At 40.0% G+C, this 27900-nt stretch overlaps 1 protein-coding gene across 3 annotated transcripts in view; it reads right to left on the minus strand.

Annotated features, from left to right (window-relative positions):
• GRM5 (glutamate metabotropic receptor 5) overlaps window positions 1-27900 on the minus strand; it is a 405881-nt gene that overhangs the window by 34530 nt on the left and 343451 nt on the right. For all 3 annotated transcript variants that reach the window (XM_045577600.1, XM_036427172.2, XM_045577599.1), the window contains exon 8: window positions 20984-21923. In XM_045577600.1, coding sequence (XP_045433556.1) covers window positions 20984-21923 — 940 coding nt within the window. The remainder of the gene's footprint in view (window positions 1-20983; window positions 21924-27900) is intronic.

The raw sequence follows: 27900 nt of genomic DNA on the forward strand, positions 1-27900 counted from the left end.
GTTTAGGTACTAAATATTCACCAAGCAGAGAAACTTGCTGGCCTATGACTGACAGTTGCCCAACTCTTCTCCTTTTAGCCCATTTATTTTTGTTGCATGGTATATAACTTAGGTCTTCCTACCTCTTATATAACTGGCTTCCTTTAATTCACTAAAATTAATCTCAATTCCATTCTCCATAAAAGTGTATATTGCCCTCTTGTGTCTCCTTTATTGAAACTGCCCACTAACCCCTTGTTTGGTGCAGTCTATCTTCCCGGTCCTGTGAGGCTCTGCTGCCCTCTAGGGGGCCTTGCTCATCACATTTCTCAGGGCCAGTTTGCCCTGTAGTTGGCAGCACAGTCCTTGCTTGGGTTCCCACCCTCAGGTTGCCATCCTCAGGGCAGGGCTGCCAAACCCGAGTGCTGCTTTGCCTGCTCCTGGAGCCCCCAGTTTATAAACTTGTGACTATATATGACATGTAATGGGTTTAGGAATAGAAACTTGGCCACAGCAAGTGAGGAGGATCTCAAGAACTGAAACCCATCCCAAGTAGAGGCTTTGAAGAGTCTGCCATGGGGTCTCAGTGCTCTTGGTACCAACAAGATCTTCAGTCACAGGTGTCTCACTGCATCTTGGTGGTTTGCACATCATATCAAAGTTAATTCTATGGAATCCAGTAGCTACTAATGAGAGTTCTACTTGATGAATGAACACTGACTTTCACCTTTGGGAGATAAAAAACTTCTTCAAAGACATGCGGACTGAAATTGTTTTTTTTTAATGTCCAAACCAACATCTGGTTACTATATTCAGTGATGAAGACTCTTAACTCCACTAATTTTAGTTTCCTGTAACATTAGAACTATTGACCACTCCTTAATTTTTCGTTATTCCTTTATTTATGGTATCATTGTATTTGGGTCTTAGGTGTACTTAATACTAACATTCAGGACTTTTTGGTCCAGTTCTCAGACTTCCCTTGATTTATTTGGTCCCTGGGCTCTGCCCTTGGCCCTCCCAAACTTTAAATACCATACTGTCTTGATGATCTTCAGGCCAGTTTTTGAGCAGGTCCTTGGACATGTTCACTTATATATGTCTCTTAGACACCTTGAATCTAAAAATTCCGAAACCAAATTCATCTTAATTCCAATTTTCTTTCCCATCCTCCCTTCCAAAAAAGCTATTTTTTTTCCTAATTCTAGTCTTACTATCATCAAATGTGCATGACTCCCCCAAAGTTTAATCTCTAGATAGGACTTCTCTGAGTGCAGAGGGTATAAGCTTAACATGTCCAAAATTAGCACTGATTTTACCTTTCATATCTCTCCTCTCCAAGACTGAATTACACAGGTCCCAATTCTTCCATTTACATGGACAAAAAAACCTGGGGTTCATCTTTATTTTTTTTCTTTCCTTTATATACAGCATAATAATCATTAAGTATTACTTTGTACTTTAAACCATCATTATCTCTTACTTAGCCTGTCATAATTGATAACTGATTTCTCCCTTCTCCTCTTTACATTCTACATTTTATTCTATCTGCAGAAATAACAGAGATATTTTTAATATGTTAATATTATTATTATGTTAATATTATTATTATGTAACTTCTCAAACCTTCCAAAGCTTCCTATCAAATTTGGACAGAATGCAAAATCTGCACCTAACCTCACCTGATCCCTAAGTGCCCATCTACCATTCTCTCCCTTTCTAGAGTAGTCCTCTGTCACATGACTTAGGCCTTCCTTTCCCTGGCTGCCAGCACTGGCTTGCCTCTGTCACCCAGGACCTGGGCTTCTCTCTGGCCACTGGCAGGCATCTGGGACCTGGGCTTCCTTCACAGCCCTGGCTTGGTTTTGAAGGTTGTCTAGAAGGACATTTAGTCTAATTAGCATGTTACGCTTTTATTATTATATATTTATGTGAATATGTATTGAGTATTACTACGTTTGTTGCAATAGAATAGTTAACCTAATGAAGTCTGGTTGTAATTTGACTAAATAAAGCTTTCCTCATTTTAGAAAGATGTCATGTAAAAAATCTACAGCAAGTTTTTTTTTGTTTTGTTTTTTAAAGAAAGAACATTTTTGCCAAAACCAGTTTGGCTCAGTGGATAGAGCATCGGCCTACGGACTAAAAGGTCCCAGGTTCGATCCCGATCAAGGGCATGTACCTTGGTTGTGGCACATCCCCAGTGAGGGGTGTGCAGGAGGCAGCTGATGGGTGTTTCTCTCTCATCGATGTTTCTAACTCTCTATCCCTCTCTGTAAAAAATCAATATAATATATTTAAAAAAAGAACATTTTTTATATACTATGGAGAATTCATAATAATTCAAGGTATGAGAGAAATTTATCACAGAGGTAAGATATCACAAATATTATAATAACTTAAAGGCCCCACCCTCATATGAGTGTGTGTGTGTGTGTGTGTGTGTGTGTGTGTGTATCCCAGTGAATGGTAAAGTCATTGATATGGGATATACATGTCTAGAACTTCTGTGGACTAGAGTGAATAATGGCTTTATAAATGGTATAAGCTGGATCGAGTAAGATGAGTGGGATTGAATTTCATGCTCAGTAAATGCTTTGTAGAAACATTAATGTACGGAAATGTTATGGGTCCATGGGTGAGGCAGCTTGACTTAAACAGAAGGTTAAAGCTCAAGCACAGTGTGAGGTAAGGTTAGAAAGGTAAGAAAGAGAAGCTGAAGAGATTATGAAGAGCCTTGAATTGTCAGAGTGTTTTTCAACATGTAGGGCATGAGAAAGGACTGCCTATTGTTTAGTTGGGTCAGATTTATTGGGTTTAATCACTATTGTAGTAATTCAGATGTACAGAGACTGAGATGAGGTATTGGATCTATATAACAGTTGTGGAAATAAAAATGAGGGTAAAAACCCAAATGTTTGAAAATACAATTTAAAGTAGCATCTAATAGTTCAATAACTTGTAATATCTGATTTAATATGTTTTTTTTAAAAACATATTTTATTGATTTTTTACAGAGAGGAAGGGAGAGAGAGAGAGAGAGCTAGAAATGTCGATGAGAGAGAAACATCGACCAGCTGCCTCTTGCACACCCCCCACCGGGGATGTGCTCGCAACCAATGTACAAGCCCTTGACCGGAATCGAACCTGGGACCTTTCAGTCCGCAGACCGACGCTCTACCACTGAGCCAAACTGGGTTCAGCTAATTTAATATGTTTAAGTTGAAGACACGGGCCAATTAAGCACAACCTTTTGGGGGTGGGAAATAACAAGTGTTACAGAAACAGAAATAAAGAAACCATTATAGGAGAATTTATTTGATATGAGTGAGTTGAGGTTGAGGTGATGCCAGGTATTAAGATGGAACTATCCAGTTGTCATTTAGACCTTAAGGAAAAATACTTGAGAATTGGAAGTGCAATGATGCTTGAGTTCTCCAAAGAAGAGAATACAGGAGAAAGAAGCCTTGGGCCATGGGTTGACCTTAGAGAGCTCCTGTGGCTGGGAGGCTGGAAGTGATTCCGAGTAGCCCTGCATCAGACCTTTTGTGCCTACAGCTATCTCTTACTAGATAACTTGCTCTATCTTTTGCTAGATAACACTCTTACTTAGCTTTCCTTTCAATTCTACCTCCTCTGTGAGTTTCTTTAGTATATTACTGATGGTTGAAATTCTATAACTGATTCCCCTTTTCATACCAACAGGAATATTTTCTGCAGCTCAGGAGTAATGGAGGATATAATACGACAGCACAAAGAGCTTAAAGAGAAGCCCGGCAGGCATGGGTTCAAATCAACTCAATCACAAGCTAAGTGGACAGTCTTGGAAGGATTATGTCAACTCCCTGAGTCTCAGTTTTCACAGCTATAAAAATAGGTTTATCTTTACTTTGCAAGGTTGTACAAATTAAATAACAGATTGCATATAATAACACAGGACACACTGAAGGAGCTTGAGAAATATTTGTTCTCTGCTTCTTATGTGTGTGTGTGTATGTGTTGGGGGAAATTGGGAGGGATGCTAAAGAAATGGTTGGCCAAGTGACTTAGGAAAGGTAGAGAATTTATTTTAGCCAAGAAGCTAGAAAAAAAGGATATTATCTTTTCATTGTTTATTTCTTCCACAAGAATTCCATCTCTACCAAACGTATGGAGCTTGAAGGAAGAAAATGATTTGTTAACTCACATAATTTTGCCTGAGGCAAATTTTTTTTCTGGTATGAAACATTATGTTCTGAAAGACATATGACTTGCATGCCCCAGCTAGACCAGTTCTAAGGGATAATACAAATAAAAGAAACATTATTAGAAATACAGAATTTTGGGGGGGAAAAAGCTTACTTTATCCTATCACCCAAACAATTTATATCAATTAATCAAAAACATTTTAATCAAATTCAAGTAGTAACAAATGAGATCACTAACATCACATGCAAATTCACTGTAATCACAGCATTCAAGAATATAAATTCATTATACAAAGCGAATGTTTTAGATGCAATTCATCAAAATAATCCAGTCATAGTCTCCCTCCTCCCCACAAATATACTTCAATTATTGCAGTGTCAAATAATTTAATCAATCATTTCAAAGCATTTCTCTTCCCAAAATGAAATACCTGAAATATAGCATTCATAACACTGTGACCTATCAGGTTTAAATCTTCTTAGCATTTACTTTCTACATGTCCAGTGAGAGACAGAAATATATATTACCAGGCAGTGGTAGAGCAAGACTTGAACTTGACTTATTTTCCTAGAAGTGAACTATTTTTGAGTGCTGAATCACCATTAAGGGAGCAGCTAGGTCTTCATCAGAGACTAGAGAAGTGAATCTTTGCTGGTCACTCACTTAAAACATATTTTTTAGAGAACTTGTTAAAACAGGCACTGTTGTCAGATGCTGGTGATGGAAACATAGAAGGCAATGTCTACAACAAACTTAGAGTTTAGCAGGGAGCAAAACACATAAACCAACCATGCAAAAACAATTTGAGGATTTCTACATGAGGAGATCCAGAAAGTCTCATGGAAATACAGTTTATAAAAGAGGGATGATATTTATGTTAGGAATGAAGGGTAAGAAGGTGTTTTCTAGGTAAACAGAAGGGAGATAAAGGTGGGTATTAGTAGAGACAGAAAGAATAGAATTTACATAATCAGAAATATACCAAAGAAGTGGCTGATGCATGGCCTATTTATGGAACTATATGCTGTTTGGTACTGTTGGGATACATAAGTATTTGAATGAGCACTGGTGGTGGGGACATTTGATAGAGCAGATTTGCGGCTGGACATCAGTTTGAGAAAGTCAAGTAAGTCTTCAGGGGACAAGTCTTGAAAGGCATTGGGAGCCGGGTGAAAAAGTTATATATATTTATTTGGTAATGTATGTATACTTACTAATTTGAAGGTTGAGTGATGGGATCAGATTTGCACTGTTGGGACATGGTGATGCATCAATAATATAGATTGAGGACATTATGTCAGTAGTTCAAACAGCAGGTTATGGTGTCCTGATCAATAGTGACATCAGTGAGAATGCAAAAGATAACAAGATAAGTAGAATTAATTGGTTGATTGGATATGAAGTGTCAAGGAAAGTAAAGAGTCAGGAATGACAGGAGATTGTAAGAGGAAGAAGAGCCATCAGTGATAATGTCTAGAGAAGTGATGTTGAAATTATTATTTAATTTCTTTTTAAAACATTTTTTATCTTCACCTTATTTTTTTAAATAAATCTTTATTGTTCAGATTATTACAAATGTGTTCCCCCCACCCTATTGCTACCCTCCACCAGGTTCCCACCTCACCCTCTGTCCTTTCCCCACCCTCCATTGTCCTCATCCATAGGTGCACAGTTTATGTTCAGTCTCTTCCCACACCCCCCTCTCCCCTTTTCCCCCCAGAACCTCAGTTCACTCCCCTTCCATACCTCTGATTCTATTATATTTACCAGTTAATATTATTCATCAGATTTTTTAATTCCCTTGGTTTTTAGATTCACTTGTTGATAGTTACATATTTGATGTTCATAATTTTTATCTTTATCTTCTTCCTCTTTCTAAATAACCCCCTTCAGCAATTCATATAATTCTGGTTTGGTGGTGATGAACTCTTTTAGCTTTTTTTTTATGTGTGAAGCTCTTTAACTGGCCTTCGATTCTGAGTGATAGCTTTGCTGGGTAGAGTAATTTTGGCTGTAGGTTCTTGCTATTCATCATCACCTTGAATATTTCTTGTCATTCCCGTCTGGCCTGCATGGTTTCTGTTGAGAAATCAGCTGACAATCGTATGGGTGCTCCTTTATAGGTAACTACCTGCTTTTATCTTGCTGCTTTTAATATTCTCTCTCTGTCTTTTGCTCTTGGAATTTTAATTATGATATGTCTTGGTGTGATCCTCCTTGGATTCCTTTTGTTTGGGGTTCTGCGGGCTTCCTGAACTTGTAAGTCTATTTCTTTCCCCAGGTGGGTGAAGTTTTCTGTCACTATTTCTTCTAGTATTCTTTTGGTATCTTGCTCTCTCTCTTCTTCTGGGATCCCCATAATTCTGATGTTGGTTCACTTAAAATTGTCCCAAAGGTTTCTTACACTATCTTTAACTTTCTGGATTCTCTTACCTTCTTGTTTCTGTGGAGGAGTGTCCTCTGGCTCTTTGTGTTCTAAATCTTTGTCTTGATTCTTGCGATCTTCCAGTCTGTTTTTAGGACTCTGTAATATTTTTTATTTCAGACAATGTTTTCTTCATTTCTAGTTGATCCCTTATTATTTCTAGTTGTTCCCTTTTTATATCCTCATAGGTCTCATTTATTTTATCAGCCTTTTTTTTAGGATATTCTTGAATACCGTATTTTCCAGAGTATAAGACGACCCCCTAATTTTACAGTTAAAACATAGGTTTAGGCCTATATTTGTTGTATAAGACTACCCCCCACTTCCAAGGCAACACCAGTTCTTTTTTTAACAGACCGCCTTTCTGACTCTGGCCAATCCAAGCAGGCTTTTTATGCATGCAAATTATACATGTTCTGTACCCGAAGCTACACTGTGCTCTAGTAAAAAGCCTGCTAGGGCGGTGGTATAGTGCTATCCTAGATTTCCAAGTGAGGTGCTTTCTATCCGTCCTCTTTTCTCTGTTCCCTCTGCTGAGACCTGAATTCAGACCACTGAAAAAGCCCAGTTGACTTTTTTTTCCGTTTCAAAAGTCGTCTTATACGCCAGAAAATACGGTATAACTGTAGTTTTAAACTCAATGTCCTTATAACTGTAGTTTTGAACTCAATGTCCAATCTTTTCTTTTCCTCCATTTCCTTCCTTTGTGTTCTGCCTCTTGTCTGCATTTTAGTTGTTTCCCTGATTTGATGGAATAGTTTTGTGTGCTAGGTGTTCTGGTAGAAGCCAGTAGCACAGCCTTCATTATTTAATTTCTTGGTTAAAATAATATTTTCCTCTAATGATCTGTTTTACATGTCAAAATTATCCAGGATGCAAAACACAATTCATTCTAAACATTGACTTAAATATGTGCATGAAGTAGGTGCTTAAAAAATATCTGGTGAATTTCAACTGTACCTGACCACTTTTAAAAGACACCTTTCACTATCTCACAAGTTTTAAATCAGCAACTTTAGAAAGTGTTCCTTTGAAAAAGGGAAATAAAAATAAACCATAAAATTCATAGCCGATGAAAGTGAAACCATGTACTTAATTTGAATCTGCCTTTAGGAAACATAGCCCATTGCTTGTACCACTTTAGTTCAAGTATTGCTTGTCATTTCCCCCATGAAACCAAAACATTTTCCTTGTGCACACTTGCTTTGATGACCAACCAGTTTGGCTTTGTTCTTTAACTGACCTGTAGCTCAGCAAAGTAGTCTGGATAGTGGTTTTAAGTCTCACACTAAGGGAAGGGGTTAACAAAAGAAGATGGGCAATGGATTAAGTTTGTCAAAGAGATTCAACAGGAGGATACCCAACCTAAATAAAATTACAGTGAAGATGACACTTTCCCAAATGTCTTTTTCAATCCTGACCTTTCATTGATTCCTTCATACTTGTTATTACCCTTTCAAATACAGACTTGGTGCTTATAATTTCTGGCAGCTGAGACCATTGACTCTAGAGCTAAACTGTTTGGATTAGAATTCAAGGTCCAACCCTTTTCAGCGATCTTTCCTTGGTCAATTTGCTTAACCTCACTGTCTTCAATTCTCTCATTTATAGAATGGGGATATCTACCCCGGGGGTTCTTGAGGATTCAATGAATGTTGATGAGACATGGACAATAGTGCTTGCCATGTTATAAATGTTAGCTGTCATAATCAGCATCATCACTCTGATCATCCTTTCCACATCCTACACTCCACCTGCTCTTCTGTAGGTTCTTCCCGTTTCAGCCTTTGGCTGGAGTGCCTGAAAGGTTGATTTTAATCAAGTAGTAGTGCCTGCTTGCCCCCACTTCAGTGTCCTTTCTCACTCACCTCCCACCGGCAGATCCCGACTTTCTCTTATTTGCACTGAGCATTCAAGTATAAAATACTGCAGACTCTGACTCATTCATTTTCACTGGAGTAAAAGGCTCCCAGTCCCTTCACCATGCTTTGTTCTCCTCCAGAAATGGCATGACTAAATGTGTGACTGGGCAGATTGGCTTCTCATCCAGAAGGTCAAGCTTAGGAAAAGCCTTAACATTTAGGGCTAAATTTCTTCACTGTAACAGTTGAGTTCAAACCCTCTTTCAGCCACTCACCACCATTTTTATTAGTTAACTAATTAAAGGGGAATGTGTTGCTACACCATTTGGGTTAGAACATTTGGTTCTCATTCTGCAATCTTGGCAGGCACTTTATCTCTCTAACCTTTAGCATCCTTATTAGTATAATGGACATAACAAACCTTCCGAGGGTCACTATAATAAATGCATTGGATTAAATAAGTAGTATGCATGGGTACATGGTGCATCCCCCAAAATGGGAGATCTTAATAGTAATTGGTTTGATTTTTGAAGAATAGACACTGGGAACATGATGTGTCAAATGTGAAAAGCATTCCTGATGGCAAAGTGAGTGGTGGGAGAATATTTAGGCAAGGCTCCTCTGTGGTGTGTAAGAATAATGTATCTTTAAAAAATATAGGCTCAATATTTTAGAACATAATGCTGATTTTCTTCTTAGCTATTATATGTCACACAAGAGGCCCAGTGCACAAAATTCACGCATGGGAGTGGGGGTATACCTCAACCCAGCCTGCACCCTCTTACAATCTGGGACTGCTAGCTCCTAACCACTTGCTTGCCTGCCTGCCTGATTGCCCCTAACCACTCTGCCTGCCAGCCTGGTAGTCCCCTAACTGCTCTGCTACTGGCCCGATTGATGCCTAACTGCTCCTCTGCTGGTATGATAGCCCCCAACAGCCCTCCCCTGCTGGCCCAATTGCCCCCAACTCCCTTCCCCTATGAGGCTGAGGGGACTGGGGGACACCAGCTGGATGAGGTGCATGGCACCTGCTGCCTGGTGGGGCTGAGGGGACTCTGGCTGAATGAGGCAGGGGCTGAGGGGTCTGGGCACTGCCATCTGGTAGCTATGGGCACTGCCATCTTGTGAGGGCATGACAGTAATTAGCATATTCCCTTTTATTGACTGTGGGTGTTGCCCTCTTGTGAGTGTGTGACAGTCAATTAGCATACCCCCTCTTTATTAGTTAGGACTATTTTTATAGGTATGGAAATGTGTTATTAGTCATGATGAGAAAATCAACAAGTTTGTACGAGGAATCTTCTTCAATTGGTACATCTGGGAATCAGTGCGTGTACTGCTAACACCACTTCTGCAAAAGTTTGCCTCCAGCTGCTTGCAACAAGCTCTCTACACAAGCCTGCAGTGGCAGTCCTCTATCATTGCTACCCAAGCTGAGCGCATCTTGAGCAGAAATGCTCTCCCACCAGAGCTGCCCAGAAAACATAGCCTGCCACCTAGTGGCCAGGAGAGAAACATAGTCCCCTGACTACTGGGGATAGGGACGATGGTTGTGGGGACCAGGAAAGGAGAAAGAGAGAATCTGTTAACAGTTGACACACACAGCCTGGTTCCTCAGAGCATCACTAGGATGATGAGAAATGCCCTCGAGTTTAAAGGCTGTCTGTGTCTTTCAGCCGGCAACTTGCTCTCTGTCTGGCACTTTTCTCCCTGGGGATGCAGCCACAGAGCAGTGTCTGCACAGTGGATACAATGGAAAGAAAGCATCTGGGAATGTCCAAGGGGAAATAAGGTAACATGTGCAGGGATTTAGAGTTTGACAAAACAAGGCAGGACATCAGAAGTGTGCAGCTGCTCAGCTCCAATTTGTCACATTCGCATCCTGCTAATGTGTCACTGTAAGTTCTCACTGAAGTCATTTTGCTTAGTTTTCTCAGTCTCCTCAGACATTTCAAACTCCCTTTGGATGACTACAAGTCCTAAAGTTACTATGCTGTGGTGAGTGAATATAGAAATCAATTTTTTTTCTTGCATTTTTATTAGTGAACCAATGAAAGGGGAATGTGCTTGCTATCCATTTGGGATAGAACATTTGGTTCTCATTTTGCAGTCTTGGCAGACACCAGCTCTGTGCATGGAGGAGAGAGGCCTGCTTTTGCCCTGACCCATTCTTCAGAAATGGGCTGCACAGTTGGCTGTACCCAGTGGCTGGAAAGTCCCCGAGAGAGATGTCCACAGTTCACTCTGAACTCAAGCCCCCCCCCCCCCCCCCCAGCCAGATGCTCTTGCTGTGCCTTTAAAATTTTTATTTTACTTTTGCAATGTCATAATGTGTCTGCCTGAGTCAGAGCATACCATCTGGTACACCTGACTCTACCCAAGGGGTCCAGCTTTCCTCAGCTTCTGACCAAGACATGGAGGATCCAGACTAAAGTGTCCAGGAAATAGCAATGGAGGAAGTTAAGGTGTATGGTGTAGGACAGTAAGACCTTGTTATCCTTTGAAGAATGTAAGTCAGAGGGCACATTCGGGCTCCATCTCCTTTTTACCTTCTGCAATACTGCAAGAGTGATTACAGAGCTCCTGCACCAAGCCATTCTAGATATGAATGAGAAAAACATTTCTGCCCTCGGTGATCTCTGGTAGGGTGTGTGTGCGTAACAGATGACCAGAGTCACAACCTTGTAAAATGTCATGACACTTCATAGGCCTTCTGTATGGAGAACGCCAAAATCTTCTCTCCCTCAGCCTGAGTTAATCGGCCCATGTCTTTCAGGGCATTTGGTGGTCAGGATAGGATCATGCATCTGAGGTCCAGGTGGATTGGAGAGCATTGTTTCATAAGTTGCTAATATGCAAAACATGTAATATAGTGTCTCACACAGGACTGGGACTTGATTAACAAATACTGATTACAATTACCATTATCTTCACTGGGAGCATCGTGAGGGTCACCAGGCATTCCTTTTCAGTTATTATTTGTTTTAGGAGAACAAGGTCAGGCACACATTCATGTTTGTTTACTAAGTCACAGTCTCTCTTTTCCATGTGATAACAAACCAGAGGAAGCAGAATTAATGGGTTGTGATTCTGGCTGTGCCACTGGAACTCTCAGAAGGGGAGTCACGTTCTCTGGCAGCTCCTATCATGTGGCTTGTGCTGTGCGACGGCTGAGAACAGGCCAGACAGCAAGCTTGAGGGATGCAGTGACAATTTCTTGATTTCCTTCAATTGCTTCCTTTTTTTTTTTTTTTTCACTAAACACAAGTGAACGTAGCACATACTTGCCTCACCAAAGAGAGCTTCATATTATGTTATGTATAAACTGACCACAATGATTTATTACTTAGTTTCTTGAGTATTGGATAAAAAATGGATCCATATGTTTTACATCAGATAAAAAAATTTATATTTTTTCTTTCATGAAGGGATATAAATGCCTGACAAAACCACAAGGGGAATGAGAAAAAATGGCCAACACCTCCAAGTCATCCTTAAATTCTGGGAAAGCCTGAGTTCTAAAAAAAAAGCATTTAACTGAAACTTCTCAACCTCCCACCTAAAAATATAAAGGGAATTTGGAAGGCAGTGGGTCCCCAAGATATGGCCGTGATTGACTAGTAATTCAAGCCAGATTCCCAAAGTAGGATATTTTCATCTCAGTAGCTTTTCTGAAGAATGATGGCATGGAACCTTTCATTTTATATCATTGGAGTTGTGTTTTGGGTAGACATGAACTGAGATGACTCCATGACTAGAATATTGGAAACTCCCAGTTCATGGATCGGGACTATGGAGGCACTCTGTGTGATGCTCAGTGACCCTGTGAAAGTAACACAGGCTGCAAAGCATAGTACCGTCCCACTGTCTAAAGGCTCTGAAAGTTAAGCACTTTGTTTAGGGTCCCAGCTTGTAAGTGGCAGAGCCAAAATTGGAATTCATGTCTTTGCTGACAAGGCACATACTAATGTCAGGTCATAACATGAGAGGGGCTGATGGGCTACCTGTTCCATGATGTCACCTTGAACATCAAATGCCTCTATGCAAAAAAAAAAATCACCTTTAGGTTCATTTCTCTGGGAGTAAAAATCAGAATCAAAATATGAATATTTTATGAGACAGAAATACATTCACAGTGAACTTGTATATGAAAAACAACAACAAAGCAGGATCCATGGTTGAGAGAAATCAATAAATCAGAAAGGCAATGTTAGAATGAAGAAGAGCTTTGAAGACATATGGACTTGGGTTTGAATTCTAAATTGGGGGTTTAGCCTTTATCAAATAAATATGCAGCAAATAAAGGGCTATTATATGTCTCATTTATTATTTTTCTTATCTATGGATGGAGGTCCTGTTTTCTGTTATAAAATATTGTGTAAAGATCCTATATAGATCCTATATAATAAAGAGGATATACAAATATATAAATGGTCATTATGCCATGACGTGTAATGACCCATCACCAGGAGGGTGGGGCAGTGAGCTATGTGCAGCGAAGAGCTATAGCCGCGGTGGGTGGGGCGGCCAGCTGAGGCAAGCAGCAGTGAGCTAGCACATGGATTTGTGCACAGGGCCACTAGTGTGTGTGTATGTGTGTGTGTGCATACATATATATACAGTCTCTGTAATAAAGTAGTTGCTCAATAAGTGTTTGCAGCACAATGTAGGAAGCAAGTCATAAATAACCATTATTGTAACAGCACAAATTTATTTCTCTCTAGCACAGAGAAAGGGAAAAGACAGAGTTTTGGTTGAGGTGGGTGGGAGGCATCAAGTTGGTGTTGGGAGGTGGCCATGGCTATGAGGAAACTGGATGTCTGCCAGGGTGGGGGGGTTAAACAGAGAGAAGAGACCACTGAAAAGAGATGGAGGGAACTGGAATGGAAGGTGGTCGACTGATGGCTCCTCAGGCTGAGCCTCTCCTCTATCAACTTTCTCAGCCCGACTCCTGTCACCTGCAGAGACACAGTGCATGCTGTATTTCCCTGCACAACACCATGCCACTGGGCTCTTGTTCATGCTGTTCCCTGGAACACATGTCCCCTGGTTTCCACCCGGCTCACTTCATTGTCCGTTGGATTCAACCTTTCGAATAAACCTTCCCAGGATCTCCATTGGTGGCCTCTGACTTCCTGGTGCATTTTCTCCTCTATCAGTGATTTCTGTATGGGTTGGTCTCCACTCTGAGCTGCTCCTCAGGGTAGGGTTTGTGTCTTGTTTGTTTCTATACTCCTAGAACTCAGCACTGTACCCAGTATATCATTATTACTCTAAAAAGACTGGACCAAGGTGAAACATCAGGATTCCTTGCCCTATTTTGTGACCTTTTATATGACATCAGGCAAATAAATAAATAATAAATAAATAAGAATTAGTCAAGAAAGTAATACAAATCCTCATAGTCCCTAGTTACAATATAATAATACTAACTATAATAAACATTATAAGATGTAAAAATGAGTCAGACTTTTTCTCACAAATGAAATCCTATATAGACATTTTAAAAATCACCATTAATCAGGAAAAATTGCAGGCAGTCCTTACAGTTCAAATTTTATATCTGATGCATCTGTGTATTTTATTCATGCAAAAAAAAGGAAATGCAGTCAGCCTCAGTGGAAGGAATGGCCTCATCAGAAAGTACAGTACGAGCCGAAGCCGGTTTGGCTCAGTGGATAGAGCATCAGCCTGTGGACTGAAAGGTCCCAGGTTCGATTCCGGTCAAGGGCACGTACCTTGGTTGCAGGAACATCACCAATTGGGGGGGGGGGGGGCGTGCAAGAGGCAGCTGGTCGATGTTTCTCTCTCATCGACGTTTCTATTATAGCTCTCTGTCCCTCTCCCTTCCTCTCGTGTAAAATCAATAAAATATATATATAATTTTTTTTTTTTTTTTTTTTTTTTTTTTTTTTTTTTTTAAAGAAAGAAAGTACAGTGTGACACTGATCTCAGGGCAGTTTTCAGGGAAACTCCTGCGGGGATGTTGCACTCCACACCCATTAAATCCCAGTTTTTCTCAGTTCAGGCCACAGTGCATAAAGAGCTGGAATGGGGAACCTGCATGGGCTTTGAAGCCAGCTACCTTTCCTACCTATTCTCTGTATGGGCTCAAACAAATAAATTAGTTCCACTTGCCCCAGTTTCCTCATATGTAAAATGAGAGATGTTTGCGTATTAACAGAGTTAATACACATAAGGGGCTTAGAACAGTGCCTGGCCCTGTAGCAAGTGCTCATAAATATAATTATTTACACTCATCAGCCCTTGACTGTTCGCTGGTAAATGCCAGTGTAGCTCTAATGTCATTATTTATCCATCTACTCAGTCACTTAGCCACATTTCCGAGTGTTCACAGTGCCTGGCATTGGGCTGGATGCCAGTGTCACAGAAAATGAATAAGACGTGGTCTCTGTGCTCCCTAAATTCATAGTACATGCACCTGTGTGTTAGGGATCCTTACAAGAAAACAGGTGATTATAACACAGGAGGATAAGGGCTCATTTTGTTCATAAGGAGGGGGACCTGATGGAGTCTGAGAAGGTCAGAACAGGCTTCCCAGGAGAAGTGAAATGAAAAGTGATTATGAGTTGGCCATGTGAGACTTGAAGGTGGATAGAGCAGGTGTATATTGTACCTCCATCAATGCCTCAATAGAGGTCTGAACACAAGAAAATTGCGATGGGTCAGTATGGAAAGTCAGACAGGAAGTGACTCGATGCCAAGCTGGCCAGGGGACAAGGAGTCATACCATCAGGGGCCTTTGGTGCCAGGCAGAGGAAGCTTGGCTCAGTCCTCTCTTAGCCAGTGGAAACCCTGAAGACCTCTAAACAGGGATTTAAATGTTTAAACAGATTCTCTTGTTTAAATTGGTTCCTTTGGAAGAATTTTCTAATTCCCAACATGTAGAATGTACTGCTTTTCCCTTGGCCCCTTTGTTCCCCTATAGACTCCTATCAAATAGCTGTTCTACTTTATTGAGCTTAGCCGTTTCCTCAAAGATTATTTTTTAGTTATATCTCCATTCCCATAATATAAAACAGTGCTTCACACAGAGCAGGCATTCAATGGAAACTGCATTGGGAAAAAAAGTTTGGTTTTAGAAAAAAATGCATTTCTTCTTATATTTGAAGAACAAAGCATTGTCATATGAAATGTGGACACAAAAGTCAACAAAGCGAGTGGTCTTCTCACTGTGATGATGGTGGGATCCCTAAGAGATGTTGCCAATCAGATTCATAATCTACCACTGAGCACTGCAATATGTCAGGCACTGTGCTAGGCACCATGGGAGATCTGAGTTATAGTTGTGAAAATATTGTGCACATACCCCAAACAATCTCCAGACCCTCAGGGCTTAGCACAGTTCCTGGCAATGCTGAGTTCTCAGTGAGTGTCTGTGAGTAAATAATAGATGAAGAAGATGCGAGGCATGTGTGCTAAATGTACGATATACATAAAACATGTTCTAGATGTCTAGGAGTCTAGATGAGGGCAAGTCTGTGAGATGGCCTGATCTGACAGGGTTTAGGCACATGGGCCTTGGAAACAGAAAGGATCCGAAGAGACAGTAGGAAGAGGCAGAAAGCTCCAAAGAGGGAGAAATGGCAGGAACATCACTTCACACAGACTAATAACCCCCTAATGAGATCTAAGCAATTGGAAATCATCAAAGCTCTGATCAGAGTTGGGTTATGTTGGAATTCACACAAGAGAAACAATTTTTCAGGCAAATTATAATCTGGGCTATGGATATGAAAGGACCAGCAGTTGCTTGAGCAGACAGCCTAAGTGGGCCCTCGTGACAATGTTAATTAAAGCAAAGTTAATTAGTTAATTAAAACAAAAGTGGCAAATGGCAGTTTCTAAAATTAAGGTGGAGGCAACACTAATGTTTCTGCCACCGGAATTCCTAGGGGAGGGTTTTACCTTCTGAGAAAATTTCTGATGCAGAATTATATGCCTCTGTTATTATTTAGCTATGAAAGGCCCACTAAGGACCTCAGCCCCACAACCCTGGAAATTCTGAATTTTGTAGAGCAGAATTTCTGACTCATCAAATTCAGTGCTTTCTTTAGGCCAGAGCTGGTTTTGTGTTTGTCAATCTGCAGCCGAAGTGAAGGCCTTAAGTAGAAACTTGGCATTAACTGCGTGACAAGGATTTGATGCCGCACCACATGTGCTGGAAATTAGTGCCTAGAACCAAACTGTTAATCACAGGGACCTCTATACATTGATGGCATAAATGGTATGTTTCTATATTAAAAAAATCTCTCCTGACTCACTGCCTTTTAAATAAAAATCTCCCATTGCTATTTCAGCGAATTGAATGACTGACTCTGGCTATTTTTCTTTTGTCTGTTCTTGGGTGAACCTATTTAACTTCCCCGTAAACTGCTAGATCTGCTGGAATTAGTTCTATTCTTCCCTGAGGTGTTCAGAAAACAGAAGTGATCTCCATGACCGGAGGTAGAAATTGGCTCTTTCTGCTAGCCTTCTCAGTGCAGATTGGATTTATAAGTCAGGCCTCAGGAACAGGTCTACTATTTTTTTTCAGCTCTGATGATTTTTTTTTTTTTTTCAAGTGAGTCTCCATTTTAGTATCAATTCTCTGGAATGTTAATAGAGTTACTTGAAAAAAAAAATAGTCCTGTGTTCCAAAGCTAGGGAAAAGAATGGGGGGAAAAATTAATAGATGACTGATTAGTTTCCACACTTCAAGACTTCTCAGTGTTTATTTCCAATAAAAAAGGTAGATTAGTCAGAGTTTTTATTTTTTTAAATTTGTTTAACCAAATAAGGTTTTGTTTTGTTTTATTTGTTTGTTTTTGTTTGTTTGTTTTTATGGGGTAGTTTGTGAGAATAGCTTTCCGGAGAATACATTCTGGGAAATGTTCAGCTCAAATGCCGAAAAGCTGAGGCCTGATATAAAAAGAGCTGCATAACTGACTAGTCTATGGGTAAGTCTGCTAACCATGCTGGACCTCCAACTCCTCATCTGAAAAATGGGAATGATTATTGCTTCTACTTTCAATATTTTGTGACCACGAGACAATTCTATTACTACCGCCACTATTACTATTACATACTGCCACTTCTCATGGTAGACACTGTTTACTGGTTTATCCATAGCACTTAACACTATTCCCTTTTCCCTTTCAGTTTCCATTATGGATGATATAAAAGCTAAAAGCACAACTTTCTTATATTCATGCAGCTTGGGATAGCTATATCAGATGATTTTGTCCATGAAACATAAAGGCAATTTTTATGGGACTCTAAGAAGACTTTTTTCCCCTAACAAAAGGATGCAATGCATAGAGCCATGACAGCCAACATGCAACCTTTAACAGAAGGTGAATAGAATAGGAGAGATGTTAGCCCTGTAATCACTGAGCCTCGGAGGAATACTAGAAACAGTTTACCTGCATATTTCTTGTGATATGAGGAAAATGAAACCAAAGAAATCACATAGGTCTCTGAAAATCTGGCTTAATCTTTCCTGCAACTGAATATATTTCTAAAAGGGTTATCTGCCATTTATTGAGTACTTTCTATGTGCTGATACTAAGAATTTAACACATGTCGTTTCATTTACTCCTCACAACAGGAGTACTGATCTACCATTTTATAGTGGGATAAATGAACTGAAGTACTTTGCTCAAATTTACATAGTACCCTGAGTCCCAATAAGTTGGCACACTGACATAGTGCAGAATTCAAACAAGAGAAGCTTAAGTAATGGGGGTAATTTAGAATAAAATGTGAAAATATTAGAAGTACCCAAGTTCACTAGTTTGCCATTATTTAAGCTCCAATGTGAGAGGAAATGCAATTCACATTGGCCTTTATAAAACCATAAACTAAACAGGGAGGTAAATTCATTCATAACCAGTCATATTCCACAATGTGATAATTATCATGCTAGGGTTATGAACATCTGAGTTTGCATCACAAAGAAGAAATACTTAATTTGAGAGCTCATGTGAGGCACAGAAGAAGGAATTTTAGTTTGGATCTAATTTATCTCTTAGGCTTGTAGTTTAAAAGGGGGAGCAGGTATGGCATCCACTTTACACATAGGAACCCATTTAGTCTCACAACTTCTGGATGAAGTATGTATTTCATCATCCCCATTTATCAGAGGAAGAGACTGAGGCATAGAGAAGTTAAGTGATTGGCCTACAGTTATGTCACACAGCTAGCAAGTGATGCTGCCAGGATTCAATCCCAGCGCTGTCTAGTTTGCATCCTGCTACCTTTAGTGGAGTATCGACTGTGTGCTTGGACTTTACCCACATTATTCCTTTCTCTCTGTACAATTTTAGAAGTAGGTGATATGATCTGAATTTGGAGGATGAAAAGATTAAGTCTCAACTCAAACTCAGGAGAACCTGGCTGTAAAGCCAGTGCTCTTCACCACTGCTCCATGCTGTCTCTCTAAGGAGCCCACCCTAGAGAGTTTTGGGGGTACTTAGGCACAGACTCACATTTTCCCCCCTGTAGCAAACTGTTTTCTCTATCAGGACACCAGAGAGACTTATTTACAGAAAGAGTTTAATGTAAGGCTGATAAATTAAGTTTGACAAAATAATTTTTTTAGATAAAATAAAAGGCTGATCTTGCAAAACTTTCTGAAAATGAATATTTTAGAGAGAAGTCAGGAAGGCAGATGGAAAACATGCCAGCAGATTTGAGATATGGAAGGCCTTCTGTGTACAGAACATGACATATCCAGGATTTATTGAAGAAATAGAAGACATAGTTATCCCTGAGGTTTACAATTTAGTTGACTACCTTGCATAAGTTGGATGGAAATACACAAGAGGCATACAGGAATTAGAAAAGAACTGAAAGTGGCAAGGGTGCATATTAATAATGCAAACGAATTGGGCCATGTGGATAACTCTAAGTATCTTGTGAGTCCTTTTCCATCCCCAGCAGACACAGAATCTTTACCATTACCACAACTCAGGCTTTGAGGGATTAGAGTTTATAGAAAATAGAACTTTTTAGGTAGGCTAAAATGATAGTTAAAAAAAATGTTGAAAGCAATACTATACAGCCATTTATCTTGCATTTATTTATCTAGATTTTAGGAAACTTGTCAAATCTCTGTAGAGTTAGCAGATGATGTCCTGTGTAGCTCTTTTGTACATCAAAAGGATGCATTATTAACATGTATCCTTACCACTTTCAATTCTTTTCTAATTCCTGTGTGCCTCCCATATCTTTCCATGCACTGGTGCAAGGTAGTCAACTAAATTGTAAACCTCAGGGATAACTATGTCTTTTATTTCTTCAATAAATCCTGCAGATGTCATGTTCTATACACAGAAGGCCTTCCATATCTCAAACCTGCTGGCATGTTTTCCATCTGCCTTCCTTCTCACTTTCCTTCCCCTTTTATTTTATTTTCCCATCAAATTATGTACTTCTTAAAGAGAGGAGGAGATCCTTATTCCCAACCAAATAGCCTTTTTAACACCTTCACACTTTTCACTGATAAGGTGTTCTCATTGCCTTTTGAAGTACCTTAGAGGGCATTTATCATATAAGGTAGTCCCTCACAATGAAACCATTGACTGTTGACAACAGATTCTTTTCAGATGGCAACTGCCCAGTAGCAAAACCTGTGGTACTGAACTTGGTGGGGTAGATGGGATGAGACTGTGAGACAGAGAAAGGGGGAGACTGGATGGCTGTTTAGAAAGATTACATTCAAAGCTACTTTATTCTCTTGTCTCTTTCATTTACTTAGGCATTTCTCAAAGAGTTCAAGTTTTCCATTAAGAACTAGAATATACATTCTTATATTCTCATGCCTCTATGCACTGGGCATGTGCAAGTGCGGTCGGATGTGTGAGGCTCTCTGTATTCTGTTCTCAGCATCATCTTATTTGTTAATATTTTTCCACAATCTTTTCTGGTGAACTAGAATTTCGTGTACCACGCATCTCTGTCCCCTCAGGGCCTGGAGGGCCTTGTCGTGGCTCAATGACTTAACTGTGCTCTCTCTGCCCTCTTTTTTTTTTTTTAAATATATATTTTTATTGATATTTTTTACAGAGAAGAAGAGAGAGGGATAGAGAGATAGAAACATCGATGAGAGAGAATCATCGGTCAGCTGCCTCTTGCATACACCCCACTGGGCATGTGCCCGCAACCAAGGTACATGCCCTTGACCGGAATTGAACCTGGGACCTTTCAGTCCGCAGACCGATGCTCTGTCCACTGAGCCAAACCGGTTTCAGCTTTCTCCACCCTCTTGACCTCATCCCCTTTTGCGGTAACTCTTTGCTTTATCAGGGGCCTCCACTTCGATGTTTCTGCCTTGGCCTGAGTCCCTGGGTCCACATCCAATTAAACCCCACAAGAACGACTCAGCAAACCTGTCCACAGTCCCTTTCCCAACCCCCTGCTCCCTAATACCTTCATTCACTCAAGCATTTTCCATTGAAAAGACCCAGGGAAGGCAATGCCCCTGCTTCAGAGAGACCCGTGCCCACCAGGTCCCCACAGCGTTTACCTTAGGGTTTCCCCCGAGGAGCCTCTCCTCTTCCACAGGTTGACGAGGCTGCTGGACCTGCTGGCGGCGGAGGAGGACTTGCCATCCCCCACGTGCATGCGCACCACGGTGGACGTGGTGAAGGCGCTGCGCACGTTCCTCTCGGGCTTGGCCAGGATGATGTACACCTTGGGCACGAACATGCAGCCCAGCGCCACGGTGGCACTGAGGCTGACGGAGAAGCACATGGTGATGATCTTGTAGTTGCTGCCGAAGTAGATGGGCACGAAGGCCAGCCAGATGATGCAGGTGGTGTACATGGTGAAGGCGATGTACTTGGCCTCGTTGAAGTTCGCCGGAACATTTCTGGTCTTGAAAGCGTAGAAGGTGCAGCTCAAGATCAGCAGCCCGTTGTACCCGAGGGGAGTGACGACCCCGAGGTTGGTGGTGTTGCAAATCAGGTAGACCTCCCGGATGCTCGGGTAGTCGTGCATGATGTCGGGGGGCTCCATTATGAAGAGGGCGACGATGATGCCCAGCTGGATGCAGATGAGAATGAAAGCGATCACCAGCTGGGCGCAGGCACTCATGAACCGGGGCTTCTTGGTGCAGATCTTCTTCTTGCTGCCAGCCAGGATCCTGGCAATGCGGTTGGTCTTGGTGACCAGGGCGGAGTAGCTCATGGCCGGGGAGAGCCCGATGCCGATTCTCTGAAGGTAGCAGTAAATCTGCTTGGGCTTGGCGATGAGGCAGAAGGTGCATAAGTAGCCCAGGCAGATGCCAGCGAGGATGATGTAGCAGAGCTCCCTGCTGGAGGACTTCACCACGGGGGTGTCGCGGTAAATGATGAAGACCGCGGTGACAAACAGCGTGGCCAGCAGGCCGAGGCAGGCAAACACCACAGCTGCGATGGGCTCGGGGTCACCCCAGCGAAGGTACTGTACTGGGATCAACTCACAACCTGCAGAGACACAGACAGATATTGAAACAGAAGGAGGAAACCTTTACTTGGGCCAGCTGTGACTAAGTTATGAGCCGCTGCTGATGAGCCTTTCACTTGGTCTCTAATCTACCCTGCCAATCTCAGAATCCCATGCTACTCATTTCTTCATAGATTCATGCCTAAAATATTTATCTTCAGCCCTAACTGGTTTGGCTCAGTGGAGAGAGAGTCAGCCCGTGGACTGAAGGGTCCTAGGTTCAATTCCGGTCAAGGGCATGTACCTTGGTGTTGGGCCCATCCCCAGTAGGGGGTGTGCAATAGGCAGCTGATGGATGTTCCTCTCTCATCCATGTTTCTAACTCTCTATCCCTCTCCCTTCCTCTCTGTAAAAATCAATAAAATATAAAAAATATTTATCTTCATATTATTAATACATATTCTGTGCTGTTCTAGGATATGAAAACAAAATGATGAAGAACATGAACATGTTTCCTGCCTTCATAAAAAATAATCAGGGGATGGGTGGATGATTCCAAAGAATTCCAACTGTCATAAGGGCCCTGAAGAAGTACAGTATGAATCTTGACCCAGTCTGTGGGAGCAATGATGTCTTTCCTCAGCAGGAATTAGCAGATGAAAGTTTTGGTTTGGCTGAGTTTGGGAATTCAGTAGGTTTGGCAAACAGGTTGCTTGTAAAGAAAGAGCCAGGAGGCATTGGAAGCAAGAGTGTGATGATGGGCCTAAGATAAGGCTGGGAGGTGGGTGGGAAGGATTCTTGCCAGGCAGAGTCCTAGATCAAGGGGAAGTCATTGGAGGGATATACGTAGAGTAGAGGAAATGATGCAGTCAGATTTGTGTATGTTTTAAACATCTCTTTGGTTGCTGTGTGAATTTTGGATAAGATAAAGGTGTGGGCAGATTTGAGAGTTATTTGAAGCAATATAGTGTATTTAAATTGATGTGGGGATATATGAGAGAAAAGTCATCAAGGATGACCAACATTGGATCAATCTATGCTGTCCTTGAATCCACTGTATACAACAATCAGGATTTTCAGAGAATCATATGATTTCAATGCTATAGAAGACAATATATGTTTAAAAAAAAAAAAGCATGTAGTAGAGGAAAACTGATTCCTAAGGCAAACAGTGGTCTCTATGACATGTGCTAACACTCCCCAGATTATTCTCCACTCCTGGCTTGCAGGGTTTGCTTGTTTGTTTGTTTTTAATGTCACTGTTTTACACAACAGAAAAAGTGACAAAATTTGGTATCATTTGGGTTACATGCCTTCTTTTAAAATTTCTTTGGGATGGTAGCTCTTGAACTTGGCTGAACAATAGGATCACCAGGAGATACTGTTTTGAAACATTGTGGCCTGATTCTCACTGACATTGTTTCTGATTTGGTTGGCCTGGGCATCAGAACTTTTTAAAGGCACTTTAAGTGCTTCTAAATTTGCAGCTGAAGTTGAGAACCAGTGAACTAGAAATTAGATTTTAAGAATAAAATTGAGATAGCTTTATTGTGAGTAGGAAAGGAGTTAAGTACCCTGGAGCATTAGATATTTGAGGAATGTGGCAGAGATTACTAATTGCTTGCCAACATATTTTCTCCCTTTTATCCTCAGCAACAGACCAATTTCCTTGGGTGTGATAAAAGATGCAGCTAAAGCTGTATTTTCCAACAGTCTTTGCAGTCAGGTTTTCCATGTGACTCGGTTTTAGCCAATAAGATGTAAGGCAGAGAACTCTTTTAAAGGAAAGACTCATCTTGGTGAGACCTTTTTTGTCCTTCCCTGCTTTTCCCTTTTGCTGCCTGGAATACAAACATGTTGGCTAGAGCTCCAGGAGTTATCTTGGAATGTAAGGTAACTTTAAGGACAGAAAACATGTTCTGGGTCGTGGAAAAGAAATTAGAAAGAATGCCCGAGTCCCTATTAACGACAGAACCACTGGCGAACTCTGGACTATGTACCTTACATTTGCCTTGCTTAAACTACTGTTTGTTTGTTTTTCTTTTCCCTAATATATGCAGCCAAACCAAATCCTAATTGATATAGATGTAAGGTTTTTCTATTAACTATCATATTTCATGATCAAGGGTGTTTCAGTAAGGTTACAAAAATCAAAGGTTACTGGGAGTTAAAGGAGGTAGCAATAAGTAATGGTAGCAAAGAAGCAATGGGTTTTCCAAAATATTTTTAAGGCAGCTCTGTTGTAAAAAGAAAAGGGAACATTTTTCTTTTCATTATTTTTGCCTTGCCAGTCTCTTCCTTCAAGCTCTCAGGTTTCAAAGTGCCATTAGTGTTATAGTTAAATTCACTATGTTTTTTTTTAAATTGTCTAAAGTTTTACCTAAGCCTCCTTTCCCCCCAATTGACCCGCTTCCCCATCACTATGGTTTTAATAGAATTTGTGAGTTAGCTGAGGATCCTCAGCTCACTTTACCAGATAGTTTCCATAGGAAAATGTATCTTTATTTTTAAAAGTGTACATTTAATATTGAAACAAAGTGCTTTTAACCTAAAAAATGTCTGTGGACAGCCCAAATTAAAATAAGAGAGTTATTTCACATAATGTTGTTAATGATAACTAAGTATATACATAGTTGCTAATGAATATACCTGTATCCATATTTTTAGGCACCTGTGTTCACATATGTGTTTATATGTAAGAATTCAACTTCTGATACCTTAATATAACACAGGGTTATGCTTCATATTTATAAATTTGTTCATTGTAGGAACTAAATAAAATAGGAATTAGTCATTCTTATTTTTATTCTTTCCTAATAATTTATTTATAACACCGATATGAAAATGAAATTTACTATCTACTGTGGTTAATTCTATAGGGACCAGTTTCCCTTGTTGATCATGAGCTACTAATGCCCCAGTAATTTACTGATATAGGAAACATTATATAATACCTGAAGCAGAACTCCTTTTATTAGCTAGAGAGAATCAACTGAAAAAAATCTAAATATTTACTGTAAGGGCTTTGATTTTACTTTCTTCTTTTTTCCTGCTGTTTTGTTAAATTTTAATTGCTTTTATATAAATGTAATTAACACCCTAATTACTAAATGTTTTGCATATGGTAACATTCACCACTATTTTTAGTTTAAGTCTTCATGTGCAACTAATTAGCATTATTTGTGAAACTAAAGAAAAATCCATTAGATATATGTGTAGGAAGAAATGTGCATAAAGCATGCTTCTCATGTGATATAATTTTCACAAATGTTCCAGAATGTATACATTCAAATGAATGCTTTTTTTCACTAAATGTGCACTCTGAAGGCTTTATGTTTTGTTTAATGATGCTGCCATTGCACAAAAGACTTTGGTAACTATTTTCTTGGAATAGCAAATTGGATTCTGATTAGAGTGTTATAATCACTGAGTCTTATAATTGGATAAGATCTTAGAGTTTCCAAAACTGGATGTTCATCACACTTATTGTAGAGCCTACAAAAGTACAATTCCAGAGTCTAAACTCAGGAGATTTTGAGTCAATACTTTTGGGATGAGATACAGAAATCTTAGTTTGAATAAGCAAGCTCAATGACTGTATAATTGGTCCTTGGTTGGCAACCCAGCCTTAGAGATTATGAGGTTGACTTCTCATCCAGTGTGCATATGTCTTCTATAATAATTCCAGGATGTGATCACCCTAACCCTACCTAGGCTTTCCTTTATCTCATGGCCAGGACTAGTGGTGGGGGAAGATGGATTAGAAAGGCAGGTAAGGAGGGCAGGTGGAGACTAGAGGCAAATAAACTGGTCAGAAAGGCTATCACAAGAGGAAAGTCAAGAGATGATAGGGGGGAAAATGAAAAGTCACTTTAGTAAAGAAAACATTTAGCTAATAAAGACATTTTAGAACTAGGCTTGAAAGAAATTATAAGGCAGATAGATAGAATCAGGAGAGAGGTTTCTAACCAAGTTGGTCGCAATGCTATTAAATAAAATAAAGACTGTAGGAAGTAAAGGGTCACATGTTATGGGAATGGTATCTAGTTTCAGTTTAAAAATGCTTGAAGTATCTATGACCTACTGAGAAGACGGAGATAGAGGTTTAGAAGAGATATCAGGTGGAAGTTATAGCTTTTAAAAATATATATATTTTATTGATATTTTACAGAGAGGAAGGGAGAGGAATAAGAGTTAGAAAGAGATGAAAGAGAAACATCAACCTCAAATGTGCCCACAAATCAAGGTATATGCCCTTGACCGGAATCGAACCTGGGATGTTCTATCCACTGAGCCAAACTGGTGAAGGCAGAAGTTATAGCTCTAAGAATCACCTGTTTACAGGAGGAAGAAAGAGATGTGGAAATGAAAGCAATCAATGAGGAAATTCATAGATGTAGATGAGAGCAGAGCCTAGAGGTCTTATGTGATACCAGCCTTAGGGAATGGCAGAGAAGAGGATATTTGAGGGAAGTCATAAGATAGATCAGCTAGAAGAAAGGGAATGTCAGAAGCCAAAGCAAAGTGCTTAATTGGACGGTCCAGCGTACCTTCCTTTAAAACCAATACAAAGAGCTTTGAGCTTCAGATTTACAGATATCTTTCCTGGTGGTATATCATTCTCTTATATTCCCTCCATGCTCTCCTTCTCCCCCCACAACTCCCCATGCCCACACACTCCTATTAGACCTGTTTTGTACAAGAAGTAATATACTTTCATTGCTGTAGTCTTATCATGGAACATGTTCTACAAATCTCAGAATATTGAGGTAATGCTAACCCTAGTATAATGTACATTTACATTTTCATTTTCATTGATTGCTACCCTTATTATGTGCATTGGTCTACATACACCTGAATGCCCTGTATTCTACTTAATTCTCTTTTTTATTTTCTTCCATTTGAAGGTTTTCTGGGCATTTTCTTCATTTAATAGTTTTCTGTTTTATCCTTGTTTGATTCTTGGTGCAATAGTAAGTTACTGGGAGTACTCTTAGTATGCTGATAAGTTATACATACAGAAAGGACATGTAGAGTTTTACAAAGAATCTATAGTGTAAATATTTTATAGTTTTATTATAAATTTAATCAAGTTAGCATATGTCATCGTATTTAGATGAAAGAATCTTAGATAATGTTGGTGAAGTTCCCTCCTAGCAAACATGTTAGTTTCTCAGAAGACACACATCACATTGGTTCTAGAACTGCCAAAAAGCCATAGGTTCGAAACTATGCTCTATTTTCTGGTCATATCTATTTAAGTAGCTATCCACTTCTCACTTCCACTCCCTTTGATGCTTGATCCATATTCTATGGTTCTCTACTATAATCCATCCTTTCATAGCTTGAAGTGAAATATATATTGAAAATGCAACTATTGTTTTTTTGTGTTTTTTTTTTAAGGGAAAGTGAACTGCCAAAATGGTATTATCTATGCTCATCTTGTGATTCTGCCAATGTGTATTGATACACCTCATGGGAAAATGGAGGGGCCCCTGATTTCCTGGACACCCCTAAAATGCTATGACCCCTCAGCAATGACTTACTTTTTGGGTATTAGTCTTACAGGGTTAACATTACTGTATTAATTAGTACTAGATTATTGGATTTACAAACCCTATTCCAAGTGTCTGTTCAGGCAGTAAAAATGAGAAATCAAAGATCCTGGGAGAGCTGCTTGATATTCTGCAAGTAAGTGAAGGAAAAACTCATTAACAAGCTTTATTATTCCTGGTATATTTTTGAGGAAAGGAGGTTGCTATTGAAAATCTCTGAGAATCAAATGTATGTGTCCTCAGCTGCTGGTTAGGCCACTTCCAGTGTACTACACTGGTACATGAACAATAGTTCTGCCCAGAGTACAAGGTGTTGACTGATGACTAGCAGCATCATGCTTGCTTTCAAATGTGTTCCATCGAGAGACCACTTAAACGCCTTTCCTCCTCTCTTTACGACTCTGGCTTTGGGTCTCTAAGGTGTTGGTCTGAGGTAGCAAAGGAATGCAGGCTCAGATTTTTT

Source organism: Pipistrellus kuhlii, unplaced genomic scaffold (assembly GCF_014108245.1).
Source record: "Pipistrellus kuhlii isolate mPipKuh1 unplaced genomic scaffold, mPipKuh1.p scaffold_m20_p_9, whole genome shotgun sequence".
Classification (NCBI taxonomy): Eukaryota; Metazoa; Chordata; class Mammalia; order Chiroptera; family Vespertilionidae; genus Pipistrellus; species Pipistrellus kuhlii.